This window comes from Phalaenopsis equestris, unplaced genomic scaffold (assembly GCF_001263595.1).
Source record: "Phalaenopsis equestris unplaced genomic scaffold, ASM126359v1 Scaffold000006, whole genome shotgun sequence".
Taxonomy (NCBI): Eukaryota; Viridiplantae; Streptophyta; class Magnoliopsida; order Asparagales; family Orchidaceae; genus Phalaenopsis; species Phalaenopsis equestris.
In genome coordinates, this window is record NW_018164448.1 from 1,947,031 (window position 1) to 1,964,476 (window position 17,446).

A 17,446-nucleotide genomic window follows, 5' to 3' on the forward strand; every position below is an offset into this window, starting at 1 on the left:
TTCGGCGCAGACATGGACTTGGCCATGGAGTACGATGTCTATCATAGGATCGTCATATATTAATGAACCCCTTCATCCCGTACGTGCATATGTGTCTCCAATTCCTCTGAACTTTCCCTGTGCTCTGAGAAATCCAACAAGCCCAGCTCTTCCACCACCTAGCCATGATCGCCTATCATCCTTCTCCAAGAAAGGGCCATCGCCGGAGATCAAGTCAACCATCCCCAGGCTTGTGACTCCTTTCTAACTGCCAAAAATAGATGGTTTTTTCGATCCCTGAAGCATTCAGGAGGAGCGACGAAACACTGTTCTCCTGCGAGCTTTACATTACCGACAGGATCGAAGGCTTTGAAGGGAGGAGTCCCGCGGTATTTGCAGGAAACCCTCGAATTTGTTTCCCTGTTTTGGGGGGAAGGGGAAGGTAGAGAGGGTTTCTACGGTCCAAATTCTTAGGGGGCGAAGAATAGCACCTCAGCAATGTCTCTGGGTTATGCCCAGAAGTTATCTTACAGAGAAGACGTTGGCGTCGTTGGGCTGTCTGAGGTTTTCGACCCTCCCGTCGTTCTTCAAAGGAAAGTAAGGCCTAGTTAGATGAAATATCTTTGATTTGAACCTTAAGTCGAGCAGAAAATCAATTTTTATGGTATAACGAGTATGTTTACTACCTTCGCATAAGGAAAGTGCGGTGGAGTTGATTTTAAATTAAACATGGTGACACATGTGGTCTTGAGATGAAATTATTTTATACGGCCATTGCACATTGCTTTGCTTAAGTTAAGATCAACCCTCCCATCAATTCATAGCTATAGCGTTTTTAGCTTTCTTCTTCGTTGATAAAGTTGATTCAAAACTGACTTCCTTCATATATCTAAATGCTTGTTTGTATTCAGTTTGTGGAGTTTGTTCCCATCAATATAGCTATCCATATTTTATATTTTCACAAGTCTCCTATCCATTAGAGTTTTATCACGAGAGGGAATCATAATAAGAAAGAAATTGTTACATATTACTTTTTTTTATGATATCTTATTGGAGAGACGTTGGGATATAAGATGAGAACTCTGTTGACCTGGCAAAAGTTCGTGCTATCATGGTAGTAAAAAATGTGGCATGAATTTTTGTCCACAAGTGCCAACAGAAAAATGTATTTGAATCGAACTTCTAAGCCACATTGTATTTGGCATAGTGTTAGCATAACTTATACTAATGTTCTATCCATCTTGACTTTAGTCTTGTTTTTTGTTTACCCCGTTCAATTGGTGAGTTTTACTCCTTTGTTTTTTTCATTTTTTTTTCAAATTTTAATCTTACTCTTAATCTCTGTTTGCATATTTTTTTATTAAATTGTTTTCTTTCCTTCAAAAATATTCATACATTTGAAACTTTTAAGGCAACAAGCTGTTGAAACGTCACTTAACACCTCAAATTGTTGAAACTGATGATTGACATTATTTTTATGTTATCAGATTGCCCTTGTTAGAAGTTATGCTTATAGTTGCATTTCTTTCTAATTTTTTTAGCTTTCAGTTATCCTCTGGATAAGGTGATTGGTGGGGGTAACTAGAATCTAATTTCTCTTGAATTGCTAAACTTTTTGGTCAAACAATAAATGAATTTTCTTACTGTTTACCAAGTGCAATATAATATATTATTTTTGTGTTTGCGAGCTGCAGATTGAAGAGCTGGCCATGATAATAAAGAAGGTTAGAAATATCAAGAATCAAAAGTTTATCTTTTAAATTTCGTCTTGAAATTAAAGAGATGAGAAATTTAGTATCCACTATTGCTTTTGTAACTTTGTATTCATTAAATTTCCAGAGCAAGCATTTGGTGGCATTTACGGGTGCTGGGATATCAACAGCTTGCGGCATACCAGATTTTCGTGGACCAAAGGGTGTATGGACCCTTCAGGTGAATGAAAGCTTGATTGTGTGTGATAATAACTATTGTTTTTTTGCAAATTTCTTTGAGTGTCAGCCTTTGGTGTTTCACATATCTTCTTATTTTTGAAATCACAAATTCTCCTTTTTTAGCTTTTTAGATTGCACCAAGTTCTTGCTAATTGTGCCTCTATAAACTTACCGGATGGTTCAAATGCCATAACATTCACTACTTGTACTTATTCCTTATAGCTCGGCTTTATCGCTTCAAATTTTAAATAGGAAAATAAAAGAATTTGTTGATTTAATTCTTTATGGACGTTACTTTTTTTTGTTTTGTTTGGTGTGGTCATCTTTTTCATTTTATTATAATTGCTCTCTTTTCGTGATGTTTGATAGACATGCTCCTTATGACAAATATAGCAAGTTTGAAAAATAAATGTTAGAAAGTGGGGAATATTTTCAACAGTGCCAAGAATCTTACTGTTTTACGTTGTTGAAATTTAAAGGAAGGTTTAAATCAAGTTTATAATGGTTGGTAGACATCCTTTCTAAGAATGAACACAACTTCACTTTATTTTATATTCAAATTTCTCCAAGTTTGATGAAGCATGAAGTTTTTGGTTCTCTGTAATCGTTACCTTGATAGCATTTTCTATCTTGCCAATGAGTTCTGTTTATAAGGGCTAATGTTTCAATACTTGTGCTGTGATTTATAGTTAAATCTAGAGTACTCACCAAGTAGTTTGATAGTATACGGTGCCATGCTTTAATCTTGTCTTCTAACTGCCACATAACTCCTTCCTTGCAAAGAAAAAAGGTTTTCCTATTCACTTTTTAAGCTTCTTGTAATTCACCAATCATTATAGAATCAGTGTAGCTTAAGCTGATATTCCTCTGTTCACAATCAGAGACCAACTCTCCCATATTTTTAGGTCTATGGGCGGGCAAATGACATGGAGAATCTTCTCCCTTTTGATTGTGGGATATAGATGTAGCTACTCCTGGCAGCTCTAGTATGGTCAATATAATGAGGCGAAACATGAAATATGACGCAGATTAGGGTATTGATCTTTGAATCAGTTTGAAGAGGGTCAATATGATGAGGCGAAACATGAAATATGACGCAGATTAGGGTATTGATCTTTGAATCGGTTTGAAGAGGATTATCATCTTCATCTTAAGGCCCCCTCGAAGAAGGTTGGAAATTGCTAAAAACTTTCTAATGGAGTTTTCTCAGAAAAAAATTCATTTTGTTGGTTTAACAAAGATTGCAAAACAAAAACTTATCATTCATCAAAGTTCTCATTCTTATATCACGAAGTACGTGATTAAGAAGACATAACTAATGCTGACTGCCATCATAAAAAATCTTGACTTTTGTAAAAGTAAAATATCATAAAAATTAAAGGAACTTGTACTATATAATGCCAAAAGATTCTAAATCATCAAACTAAAACATATAGTAACAAACTGTTGTTTTCTTGTGATTCTAAATTGTTTTAAACTGTGCCATGATGTAGTTCAATATGTCAGAAGTATTAATTTAGGGTCTGTTTGGGGCAGCTGCAATTTATTGAATAATCTGTTGATAAGCTGATTAAAAATAATCTGCTGATAAGCTATGTGTGGTGGCTATTACAAATTTTTATTTTTTTGGAAAAGCCATTCCGCTGTCAGAAAGCTGCCACCACACCTAGATAGGTGCGGTGTGAAAATGCTATTTTCAGCATTTTGAAAACATATAAGCTGCCAAAACGCAATTTACCCGAATAGGCCATGTGCGTTTTCAAAACGCCATCGCACCAAATAAGCTGCCCAAACATATCCTTAATATAATCCTTCAAATCGAAATAAATGCTCCATTATATCATCTCATTTTCTTGATTATGCGTTTATGCTAACTTTATTTGACCCCTTGAGTTTTGGGGACAATATTGGAGTAACTGGATCTTTCATTTTAGTTGCTTCCATGATCTTAATGGCTACCTATTCATACTCCAAGATTGTTCTGTATTTCTCTAAAATTCCTCTTGAATGCAATGTAAACTTACACTTATAGTATATTATGTTGCATTTTTAACAAATACAAGATTCATCCCATCTTTCAGTTTAATGCTTACTGTTAATATCTTCTTAGGCTAACAACGTGCCGAGCTAGAGCGAATTGTTCGAGATCTCGTCGTGTTGGAATTAAATTTAACTAAAAATTGCTGTCTTTCAAGTTGAATTTGTCCAACATCAAAATTGATTCAATCACGAGTCGGCTTTCAATTTTTTTATTGAACTCAAATTACAAGTAAAAAAATTGTTAGGGATAGGAATTGAACTTGATATGTTGTGTATGCGTTAAGAAACTCTAACTAATGGACTAATTTACACTTTGCTTATGCAATGTACAAACTAGTTTTACATATCCATTATTTTTTAGTTGTATTGAATTTAATTTTAACACATATTTTAAAATTAGGTTTTAAAATAATTTTCTTGGTCAGTAAATTGATCTAGTTATTCATTTTTATCTAGATTTGACTCAAAATCATAGTAAGTATATTTGTCAGCCATCATTAATATTCAACAGGAATGACCAAAATATAAGGATTGATGGTGATGATTGTAATTTTGGAATTTGAAGTATTTTTATGCTTTATTTAGTAGTCATTACTATCAAGCTTTTTAAGTACAATAAACTTGTTGATTTTCTTTTGGTTCTTCTAAAGATATAATTTGTTTTAGAGATCTTCAATCTTCAATTTATTTACCTTCCAATGTTGTATTTTGTTTTAGAGTTCTTCAATCCTCAATTAACCTTCATATATTACATCCGTGAGCTTTTTTTTTTCCTAATCCACAAAAGTGTATTCTTATTAATGATGTCATAGAAACCTTTCTTTTGATTGTTAATCTTGATCATAGTACTGTCTTATTTTCCGCTCTTGTATTTAATTCATTGGTTCTTGATTGTTGACGTCTCAACACAATTGATCACAAGTCTACTACGATTCTAACCATTCATGCAAGTTATCCAACTTCTGCCATTATTAGGAGCAACACATTTTTATAGTTTTATTAGAACACTTTTCCCTAAATGTTCCGCTTGTAACTAAATGTGATAACATCCAAAACTCTGACAAATTGTATATTGGACAACCAGGACAACAATATGGTGCGATTTTGAGAAAGATTCTAACAAATCATGATAGGGCAGGGTTTTTAGAATTATGGTAAATAGGATAGGCTATTGTCCACACACTTTTGGGGCTTATTTTAATAGCTACAATAAGTGAAAAACATCACAAGATCAAGCAAGGATGGTTTATAAAGAAAAATTATTGTCGCTTACAATCTATTTGATACATCTGATGCTTATCGGTTGAGTGCTTTCTAATGATAAAAAAATTGGATCATTGATAAAAGTAAATCATGATCATTGGCTTCTTTCTCTGGAATGCTGTAGTTGTGGGATTGAATTAGAAATCAGTTTGTAAGGCTTATATGCTGTGATGGAAACACTTTGATTTCTTTCTCTGCAAACAGTTACTATATGAAATAGAAGTTTACATCAGCTATCATTTGAAATTGCAGAGGGAAGGCAAGGGCGTGCCTGAAGCATCTCTTCCTTTTCATCGCGCAATGCCAAGCTTAACGCATATGGCATTAGTTGAATTGGAAAGAAACGGCATCTTAAAGTTTGTTATTAGCCAGGTAGCTCTCTACTGTCTTACTGTTGAGTTAATGACTTGTTAAATTACACATGCCTCCATAAGTAGTCAACAAAACTCTACGCTTTCAAACAATTAGACCATACAAAAATAGTTATAATTGACAAATCCATTTCTTTTTAAAAAATTATATAGCGATCTCTTATTTGGTTTTCTTAATTGGCCATTTGACAAACTGTTTAAGTATTAATTATTCATGTTTTTCCTGCTTTAATTTATGTGCGAAAATGTAAATTACCTTTTTTTTGGTAATTAATGCTTCTATTACCCTGCTTGTCGTGCTTGCTTTTGGATATGCATGGATGTGAGTATGTGACTACAAATGACAAAAACTGTTTAAAGTTTATGGTCAATGTGTACTTTGAAGAACTATACTTGTTGGTTGTCTTTCTTTTATTCCCAAGAATCTGGCAGACTATCTTCAACTTTTTGTAAACTGCTAGGACACCAAGGGTGGATATCAATGACATGAGTATTAGTAACTTGATGCTGGGTTAATTGACCTCTGTCAAGGATTATGGCATGTGGTGTGACTACGTGCTCCAAAATCAGGATGTTGGATGTGGACCACAAGTTGTTGTTATGTTCCAGTTATTCTTTTTGTTTATTTTCTTTCTGGATGCTGGGCTTTTCTAGAGTGCAAACCACTTGTTATAAGCTTTATGGGCCTGGTTCATTTTGCTCAAATTTATTCAACCTAACTTGCTGGTTTCACCGTTTAGTGAAGGGGAGGTGCCAGCCAGGGCTTCTACCTTTCCTTACCCGGCCTTGCATTGTGCTAGAGTTACTTCATGTAATGTAATTTGCAGTCATCTGCTAGCTGCTGCTGTTTCTATGGTGTGGAACGTCTAATGATGGGAAACTGGTTGTTTGGATGCTATGGAAAAATGATATGAACTTGACGCCAGTCTTGGAGTCCTAGTTGGTGTTAAAGAGTCAAAGAAGGAAGTGGGAGTGTTGTACCATGATGTTAAGTAGTAAAATCTAAGAAACGTAATGGTTTGGTGGGGGCGAAAAATTGGACAGCAGCTGCCAGCTGTTTGTAGACGAAAGCTGAGATGAGGCTGTCAGTGATGATATCAGAGATCTACGAACGTTGAAACAAAGCCACCACATATTCTTTACAAGTTCTAGGCGCACTACTTATAAAGGGAAAATAATGATTCATATCTCTCAAGGAGAGAGATTAAGAGAAACAGATTTCTAATGTTATAAAATCTAAGCAAAAGTGCGTAATCGATCTCATAACAAAATATTTTATATTAGTGCCATAAAACTAACCCTAATAAATTCCTAAATATGGTAGATTAAAGGCCTAAAAGACTATGTAGGCCCCATCCCTTGGGCAACATAATAGAGCTAATTGGGCTCTCTTTGCTTGGACTGGGACAAAAGTCCCTCTTTTGCGTCTGCCACCATACTTGCACCTGCCACCACATTTGTGCCATTTTCTTTGGGTGAGAGGGGCTTCATCTTCATTTTTGACGTTATATGAATCCTCATAATACAACACCAAATTAACAATATTGAAGGTTGCAATAATAGTATAGTCGCTCGGTAGGTCAATCATTTATGCTATCATTGATCCTCTTGATAACCCTGATTAGACAATCAACTCTAGATCTGATCTTTCCAACTGAACTTATAGGAAATATCTCTTTCATTAATCTGATCCACTATAAGTTACCTTCTTTGAATACCATAATCTTCATGGATTTATTAGCCTACTTCTAACATTTAACATTTAACTTGACATTTTCTGTCATCACCTGCTCTTGCTACCATCTAAATCTCTTTAACTCTAGCTTTTGCATTAGGGCTAAGCTCAATATAGAGTGAGGATTTTGTATTAGGTGTACTAGCTTTAAAGGAGTGAGAGGATTTTGTCCATATACACTCTTAAGGGGTTGTGACATGTGGAATAGCTAGTGAATTCATTATAGGCAAACTCAACGTAAGAAAAGATCAAATCCCACTGCATGATGTTCTTTCCCATAAAGCACCTAAGGAAATTTTTTGAAGTGTGATTTATCACATATGTTTGTTTATATGTCCGTGACTATGCCGTTATACTAAATTGGAGCTTTGTACTTAGCTTTCCCTTTAAATAATTCCAAAAATATTTAAAAATTTTTATATCCCTATCTGATATGATGTCCTAGGCACACTATGAAGATGAGCTATTTCTCTGAACTATAAGTCTGTAAGTTGTGAATTTCCCATCGTTTTATGATAGGATATAAAATGTATCATTTTGGAGAAGTGGTCCATTAACCTAATACTTCATTGTGGAGGCTCTGGGAAATATCCATAATGAATTCCATGCTTATATTCATCTAAGGGAGCCCTAGAATAGACAACAGAGAGACCCGTATTTTGCTCTTGAGTTTTAGCCAAATGACATAACTTGCATTGTCTGACATACCTCTTCACTTCTACTTCCAATCTAAGCCAACATAAGTTTTCTTTCACTAAGAAAATAATTGTTTTGCCAAAATGCTTTATTATCCTTCTTTTGCGGCACTGTTGTAGAACAGACTCAGTCTAAACTTAAGATGCACAACCTATTTTGGAAATCAAGTATCTGTCAGGTTTGTAATACTACTCTCATGGACTATTCTGACAATGAATCTAAATCTCCTAAAAGTCATCATGAATAGCATACAAATCTTTCAATACTTCAAGGTCAATTAAATTCAATTGCATGATAATGATCAATAGGTGATTGCGACCTTATTTTGACTCTGTTTTGTGCTTGAGTACAACATAAAAAGCCGAGAGAAATTCAACCCAGGATGCATGCACACCCTTTAGTTTACTTTGATTGTTCAAGAATCTTGGGACCCGTTGATCAATATGGAGGGTGAATTCATTGGCCAGTAAATAACGACGCTAATGCCCGAGAGCTTTTATAATGACATGAAAGACCTTATCGTAGGTGAAACATTTTCATCTGGAATTGTTTAGTTTTTCACTAAGGCGATTGGATGCCCATCTTGGCTCAATACGACTCCAATTCTCTCATTAGAGACATTACACTTAATCTCAAGAGTCTGATTAATTTTCAGAAGAGCTAGTACAAAGGCTTGAGTAACCTCTTTTTTCAAAGCATCAAAACTCGTCTGTGCTCATCTGTCCAATTGATTTTATTTGATTTGAAAAGCTCCATCAATGTTGTCTCAGTAGAGTTGAGTTTCTTGATAAAAATATTGTTGAAAGAAGTCAATTTATGGAAATACTAGTAAATGAATGTGGGATATTTTATGATAGCTTCAATCTTAATGGGTTTTATCTCAATGCCAACCTTTGAAATAATATATCAAAGGAAATACAATTGTCGTGTCAGAAAGTGACTTATTTAGATGACCATAATAAAATTGCTTTTTTCGAAGATTTCCCAAAACCTATCATAGGTGTTACAAACGCTCCTTCTCAGAATAACTACACTCCAAAGGCTCAAAAAACATGAGTCATCATCCTCATAAAAATGCTCGATGCATTGGATATGACAAAAGATATGATTGCTCACTTATTTAACCCAATCCTCATCTTGATAGTGATTTTTCACTCGTTCTTAGATCTCATCCAAATCTGATGGTGGCCGCTACACTTAAATCACTTATGGAGGAGGTGCTAGCTCCATGCAATTGATTCGACAAGTCATCCAATTTCGAAATAAAGAATTGACATTTAATGGTGATTTTGTTCACAGTCTTGCTTTCAATGCACATATATCATAATCTATTTTTTTTGGGCACAATTGAAGCTGATACAACACACACATTAGCACTTTCACAAACTTTTTCCCGAGCCATCATATCCTCAATCCGCTTCTGCAACTTCTCATACTCTATTTGTCACATATGCTATGCTGGTTGGTTGGGGAGCTCCGATACTGTCATGAGATCTATAACATGTTGAATCTCACATAGAGGTGGTAACCTATATGATAGTCTATCAGTTTGAACTAAGTGTATAAGTCTGTGGTCTCTGCAAGTCGAGCTTAAATCTTAAATTGAGATCACTGTGAGCTCGAGCTCAAGCTCATTTATTAAACAAGGCCCGGCTCATTAGCTCATGAGCCAGCTCCACTAGCTATATTTCAGTCACATTGATGTCTTCTTCGTTGACCCACCCATCATTTTTTCTCTCGTCATTGATCACTTTGATGACTTCTTTTGTAGAACTCACGATCTCGCTCGCAAGCTTGTTATTAGTACCATGAGCCGAGTTAGAGTTCATCATTTGAGCTAATGGCAAGCTCGACTTGAGCTCAAACTTGTATTTTGACCAACGATCCAAGCATGAGACTCGAGCTTGGCTCGACTAGTTTATACTCGTCGTCATAACATCTTGAAAATTCTCAAGTAGAAGCCGCATTGCTTCAAGTATTGGCTCTTTTATCTCACTTGTCCTCAAACATCACCAACCCTAGTAATGCGTCTCTCTCATAGTCCGCAAAAAATTTGTCCATGAAACTTAGCACCCATTTCTATATGGTGCTTATCAATGTTGATTCTTTTAATGACAAAAGCGCAATTTATTTCTCATGTTTGATGAAAGAGTACATGTTCTTATGACCATCGCAAATTGTGCCCGTCATACTGCCATGATCGACCCCATAAAATGTGATATAAATTGATAAACAAGACACCACATCACATTTGCTCCTATTGTTTTTATTCAATGGAAGCTCCATCAAATACCTCTTATCAACACTGACCTCATTCTTTTCTTTTTTACAAAATAAGAGAATATGATTAGGAATGATTTTGAGTAGTGAGGCTCAATTTGTCCACTATCTTGGTGGATACTATATTATCACAATCTCCATCTATAATGAGATTATACATCTTTCCCTTCATAGTACAACATGTTCAAAAGTTGTTCTGTCTAACCCACTGTTGCTCGTTTTTGGGTCCAGTTTGGAGAACTTGTTGAATCACAAACATCTCACCTCATCCTTCTCTTCATTATCATCATCTCTAGAGTCTCCACTCTTTTTTTTTTCAATTGCACATTGTTCAATGAGAAAAATTACTCTCATGTTTGGGTAAGTGGATGTAATGTGTGCATGCCTATGATATTTGAAGCACATCGTAACTGGAAATATCTTGAGGATCCTGGTCCAATCAACCTTAGCTCGTTTTTGTTTTGAATTTTCCTCTCATTGGCCATGTTTTGGCATTTGGGTCAAGGTATTCTTACCACCCGAACCCATGATCAAGCCCAATTTGAATTTTGGAGTGGATCCATTGTTGTTGTGTTGCTTTTTTGCCTTTAGGGTAAGGTTTGCACATTTTGTAAAGTTCATTAGGGCTATAACTGCACCACATTGCCAATAGATGATTTCAATCCTTCAATATATTAGATTATTACGCTCTTCTCTTCTCTTCTCTAGCTCCATCAACTCACATGTTAATATGAGTTGTTCAAACTGGGTGGTGTACTCTATTGGTAGGTCATTTTGTTTTAAATAATTATGTTTCAAAAATATATTATGTTTTTATATGTTGGGAGACACTTGCATTGAATCTTCTTCATCTTGGGCCGGCCAGATCAATATTTTACTAATTCCTTTATGAGATATAAACATTTCAAATTTTCTCATCATTGGGAATCATTCCCTTTATTTTGATGACTGTTAACTTAACCTTTATGTCAGGTGAAATGACTTTATACTCTAAAACTCGCTCCATTTTCTAGAGCTACTCATTAAATTCATCCAGATTCATACGACTATTAAAATTCAATAAATCAAGTTTCACTCCAAGGTTATCCTCTCTTCTCTTATACTCAATGTCAAATTAATGACACAAGCTTTTTGGCACTTGAGGCTTCTTGGCAGAAAAATGCTCTCTTTTATCAATCCCGTGATTACCATTATTACTTGTCCTGACCTCGTTATACCGCCTTCTTTCAAAATCAGAGAGCCTCCGTTATAATGGTGGATTTTTCTTTACATATTTTTCATGATAAGATCTTGAACACTTCATTGAAAACTTCTCCTTGGTGACATGTCAGATCTCCTCAACCTAAAGTTTTAACTAGGGTGAAAGTGGGATTTTTTAAATTTGATTCAGAGTGAGTGGTGGTAGGGACTTGAATGGAAGTTGGGTATTTGTGTTGGTAGATTGATTAGTTTATGTGGCTTAAGTTTAGAATTTGGACAAAAAAACACTAAAGTTTAGGTGGTTCTATAATAAATGACACTGATTTAGAGAGCTCCTAAATGGTGTTAAAGGATCAAGGAAGTGGGGGTGTTGTACTAAGGTATTAAGGAGTAAAATCACTAAATGCAAGGGTTTAGAGGCGACGAGAAAGTGAACAACAACTACTTTGTAGAGGACAAGTTGAGATGAGGTAATTAGCGACTATATTAGAGATTTGCGAACGTTGAAACGAAGCAAACCCCTATTCTTGTACAAGTTACAGGCACTTGCAAAGGGAATAAGGAATACAACTCTCCCAAGAAGAGAGATTTTGAAAAAAGCGATATCTAATATTATAAAATTCAAGAAAAAGTTCTTAGCAGATCTTACAACAATGTATTTATATTAGTGCCATAAAATAACCCTTAGAAGATCCTAAATACAGGTAGATTGGAAGCCTAGATGATTGCTCGCCTTGCATTGGAAAACTCAGAACTTGGCTAATCAGGCTCTCCAGACATGATCTTAGATGGAAGTCCCTCTTTTGTGTTTGCCTAAGGCGTAAGACCACACCCGCGTCAGCAGTATTATCCATGTGGACAACTATAGGCTTGATTGCTTTTCATGAGTTTGATTGTTTGTTTGTACCCCTTGATATAGTACTATTTTACATTAAAAGTAAATAAACAAAAATATGTAGATGTCTTGGTTCATGATATGAGCGACTTGGTGAAGATTTTCACATTGTATATATACATGTATATATTTGAATCTAACGACTATAATTTTTGTATTAAAGTAAAATTAAGTATCAATAATGTGAAATTTAATCAATGATGGACCTGCAAAAAAGATTGAGTAATTTTGGTTTAAACTAAACTCAATTTGTTTGAGTTTGGCTTTTGATTGGATCAGGGGTTGATCTCAAACCTACTCAGGATCAAGTTCTTCTGGAACACAACAACAAAATTTCTTGTAAGTAGAACCAACATGAAGTGCTATTAATACGGTGGAAAGAGTATAACACTGTACTAGAGCTCCTAGAAGGTGTGATAAGGCACAAAAGGTGTTGGAGAGGTTGTAACATTGATACGGGGCGTGGGGGGCGTACGTAGGCTGATAATTGACACGAATGACTGCTAGGACCCAAGAGCAGAAAAGTGCAGTTTTCTGCTAAAAACAACAGGTGGCAGCGATTTTGTTGGCTGTTCGACAAGAAACAATAGGCAAATTGTAAATCGATGAGGTGCGGACGACCACCTCTTTCTAGGCAAGCTTTATGCACACCACTTGCGAGGAGAAGATGCTACAATACTTTGGAGAGCAGAAATTCAGAGAAATAACGCTCAAAATTAAAAAAAATTAGCTAAGCTCCCAAGAAAATATTAGTACAACATATATATGTTCCTGATAGCAAAGAACCTAATTACAAAGTAAAGAATTAAGCAAGAACTTGAAGAGTAAGGAAGCAATGGAAGGAACAAGAAATAAAGATAAAAAATAAAAAAAAAACAAAAAAAATGTTTTGGTTTGGTCTTGACTCTAGCGATAACGGGAGCCGAATGCCTCAACACCGTAGTACCTCGGAAAGGCTCTCGTCTCACATCATAATGCATAAATTAATGGGAAATTTATGCATGTAACACATAATTCTTATATGTTTACCTATCTTACACCAAAACTTTGATGTTGACCTACTTACTACTTTTCCTATGCTTAAAAAGGTGGATTTAACATGTGAACAATGATAATTAGCGATGGTTTTGACATCATAGGAAATATTTGTGTGGTATGTGGGGACTATGAAGATTTGGGTGTGAGATTTCTAAATACAGAAGAATTGCTTGCTATGTAGGTAAATGCCCCTTAATGCAAATCAAACTCTCACCCATCGAGATATTGTCCTCTTTGGTCTAGAAACCTCATTGTTTATATCCTATTAATGTAACTTCTGAGGGGGTTACCCATTCTGAGAGTGCTCCCATACAAGCATATTTAACTTCAGAGTTTTTGATGAAATTCCAATCATTATCCAAAAGATCTCTCAATATATATGAGTTCAATTTCATACAACTTTAGGTGTTCTACAATCTTTTCCATTTAGAGGTTGTTTGGTTTGCTGAAAATGAAGTACAATGTAAAATGTTTGTAGAGTACTGTTATTACAATGTATCTGAAATGCTTTATGGTTGTTTGGTTCACTGTAAAATAAACGCACGACTTTATATTTTTTTGTTTGGTTTGAAGTAGATTGAAAATAAGTGAAAATTTATTTAGGAGGCAAGTAAGGGGGGCGACGGTGGGTGACGATTTGCCGATATCATTTTACAGTTTAATTCAAATTCGGTAAAATTGGCCGGATTTTAAATTCAAGCAAAATGAAGGAATGAACTTTAAATTCATTAAAACTTTGCATTGTTCTTATACTTCTTTATACAGAACATATAATTTCTTCAAATCCTTGTAAATGAATTACAATACACAAAAAATCCTTCCAACCAGTCCCTTAAGTAACTGATGTCTTCATTAGTGCTAATAACCCAAAATCATCCACTAGGCATATAATCTTATCTTTAGATTGGTGTAATGCTCTAATAACATTTGTAACACACTAACACCCAAAATCCTTACCCATCGAGATATTGTCTACTTTGGTTAATTGATCTCGCAGTTCACCCCATTAGTGTAACTTCCTATGAGGTCACCTATCTTGAGAGTGCTCCTATACGAGCACACTATCTTTGGAATTTCCAATAAAATTTAAACCATTACACCAAAAGATCCCTCGATATATAATACTTTTGCTTGATTCTACCTAAGGGTATCATAGATAATTTGGTTTTGAGTTTTTTTGTGTCACAATTTTCAGTAGTATGATTTAAAATAATTTTAAAATGCATCCCCACAGAAGTTTGTCCTTTTAATCATGTTAAAATTAAAGTATATATGATCAAAAGAAGGCATGATACTGGTCTTGGTATGTGGTGTATTGTAGGTTTTATACGGTATTCCAAACCTTTCATGTCTTAGTATGGCTAAACATATATTTTAAAATTATTGGCCACAAAAAAAAACACAAATTATTTTCTACTTTTCTTAGATAATGTAATGGGTGAATGTTAAATTGCCACTAACATATTTGATTTAAGAAATAAACTTTTGTGGATTTTTTTTCACTTTCATTTGGTAAAAAAATAAATTTAAGTACTCAACATTGATTGTTAATTATGAATTATTTTCTTATGAGAAAAAGAGATTGTCGAAAATGTAAGATTGTGTAAGGTCATTCCAAGTGAAAATTTAAGTAATTGACATCGATTATTAGTTCTGGATTTTAAGTTGAGGAGTTGTAAATAAAAAATATAATGAAACATTGTCATAGAATTAAATTGGGGCACCTAAAAGACAAATAAAAATATTTTTATGAATAAACTTCAAGATTTTAAGATTTGGGATGTTCATGAGAAAGTTAATTTTATGTGTGATAAAGTAACAAACACTATTAAACTATTGACAATAGTTGTATTTATAAAATCAAAAGGAAAATTTTTTATAAATGAAAATGGTTGGTATTAGAATAATAATATGCAAGAAAAGATAAAATATAAGAAGTTGTGTTATAAAAATTGGTTTAAATATAAAAACTTAGAGAATTGAGAAAAATATAAGGTGACCCGTAGAGAATCTGAGAGAAAAATTTTTGAAGTTAAAAATTATGTTTTTAGTGATCTTTATAATAGATTAGATATTAGCCTTTTATTTAAGTAAAGTGTATTAAAGATGACAAATATATGACGTCGATTTTTAGATTCGACTTATGTTAAGAAAGACAGAGGGCGATCTAAAAAGACTTGAGTATATTGTATAAAAAATGATCTTAATCTATTAAAATTAAATGGAAATGATACTTAATGGGACACAATGGAGAAAATTTATTCATGTAGCCGGCCCCACCTAGTGGAATAAAGTCTTGTTGTTTTTGTTGTATTTGGTATACAAATAAATGGAAACATCCTCATTTTTCCATATTTGATATTTGTTCCTAACTTTGATGAGGTCTTTTGGCTTTTAATTTTTTTGGCCAAATATTTGCTTTATTTTTTGTTCTACGCATGTAATTGTTTTTACAGAACTATGCTGATCTAACATTATTAGAACTGAATTTAATTTGTCGTTCTAGCCTTTTGATCGTGGTAAAACAATTTCTTTTACAGAATATAGACAGCCTTCACCTTCGATCTGGAATACCAAGAGAGAAACTTGCAGAGTTACACGGGAATTCATTCAGTGAACTTTGTCCGTCATGTGGAACAGAGTATGCTTTCAGTTTCTTTTCTCAAAAGTTTAAATTTTTTTGCTATTTTGTAGTTAATAATGAAATACCTTTCATGGATGGCTTCTGGTGTCATTTGTTTATTGTTCGACCTGTGTTTAATCACTTTGACATATGCTTTTGTTGTCCTTCCCCTAGTGCAGGACAATGATATGTTTAGGACACTTTAAGGAGAAAAGATGAAGCAAAAGTAGGATTTGAAATTTTTATGCTCTTTCAAAACCTTAATTTCAAGACTTTTGTTGAAGTTTAAAACTTTTAGTTTGATTGTCTTCAACTTCTCATGAAATTTGGATGATTTTATACTCCATTTTGTTCTTAAGCATGAAATGATTTAATTCTAAGAACTAAACTTGATTAAAATACTCAACTGGGTAAAGCTATCCTACACCTAAACAAAAAAATGAACTCCATAACATTTTCAATCAGCTTCCAAGTAGAACAAATGACTCAAATTGATTGAAAATAAGCAAACAAACACCAGAAAAGAGCTGCAAAGCTCTTTGAAACTTAGTAGCTTAATTGTTCCTATGCTTCCATGTATGATTGCATGAATTTTGTTGAGAACTAGCTTATCGCTTCAAAGAACCTTGCCTCACCTTGCATGGAGATTGATGGAGATTTGTTACTTTTTCAAGTTCGTGTGGTTAACTTGTTCGATTAGCCTGCAAGCTATGTTTTAGGTTGGCTGATTAGGAAGACCTTGATGGACTTCAAGCTGTATAGATATTTTTTTATTAAAATTTTTATATTTTATATAAGATCATAAAAAGATTATAAGATATCACAAAGGTACCCTTAAATCCAAAATCATCATCATCCTAGTTATTGTTGTCATCATCATCGTCAACTTTCGATTTTTTATTTTTGTTTTTATTTTTAGTATGTTTTGTTTTTTGTTTTGTTTTCTATTTTTTGTTTTTAGAAAATGCATTTGGTACTGCTATGATTTTATATTTTTTAAAACAAAAAAAGTATAAAATATATTTGATTGGGTATTTTTTGTTTTTTTAAAGAAGAATCTATAATTTTTAATAAACGACCGGGTTCATGTGCGCTCCACTATTAAGTTCTGTTGCCCATGACATATACGATATCTTCCTTGCTCCAACCAGCACGAAGCATTACATGTGGACAAGTTGACAGTGGGTGGTGGACGGGCGGTGGCTGGCAGAGGCCAGTAGGCCAGAGGAGGCAGCAGTCGCGGCGGTGGCGGGGGGCGGTCAGCGGTAGATAGCGGGAGCGACGACGAGCATTGGGCGACAACTGGCGGAGGGGGGCGGGAATGGTGGCGGGCATCAGGCGACAACTGGCGGCGGGGAGCGACGAAGGCGGGGGGGGGGGCGATGGGGCGAAAGA

The 17,446-nt window shown here is 34.5% G+C and overlaps 1 protein-coding gene across 1 annotated transcript in view; it reads left to right on the forward strand.

Moving 5' to 3' along the window:
- LOC110018182 (NAD-dependent protein deacetylase SRT1) overlaps positions 1 to 17,446 on the forward strand; it is a 67,710-nt gene continuing 50,264 nt past the window's right edge. Inside the window, exons 1-5 of the mRNA XM_020715411.1 lie at positions 1 to 576; positions 1,674 to 1,703; positions 1,819 to 1,911; positions 5,466 to 5,585; positions 15,969 to 16,069. Of these exons, the coding sequence (XP_020571070.1) occupies positions 478 to 576; positions 1,674 to 1,703; positions 1,819 to 1,911; positions 5,466 to 5,585; positions 15,969 to 16,069 (443 nt within the window). The 5' untranslated portion in view covers positions 1 to 477. The remainder of the gene's footprint in view (positions 577 to 1,673; positions 1,704 to 1,818; positions 1,912 to 5,465; positions 5,586 to 15,968; positions 16,070 to 17,446) is intronic.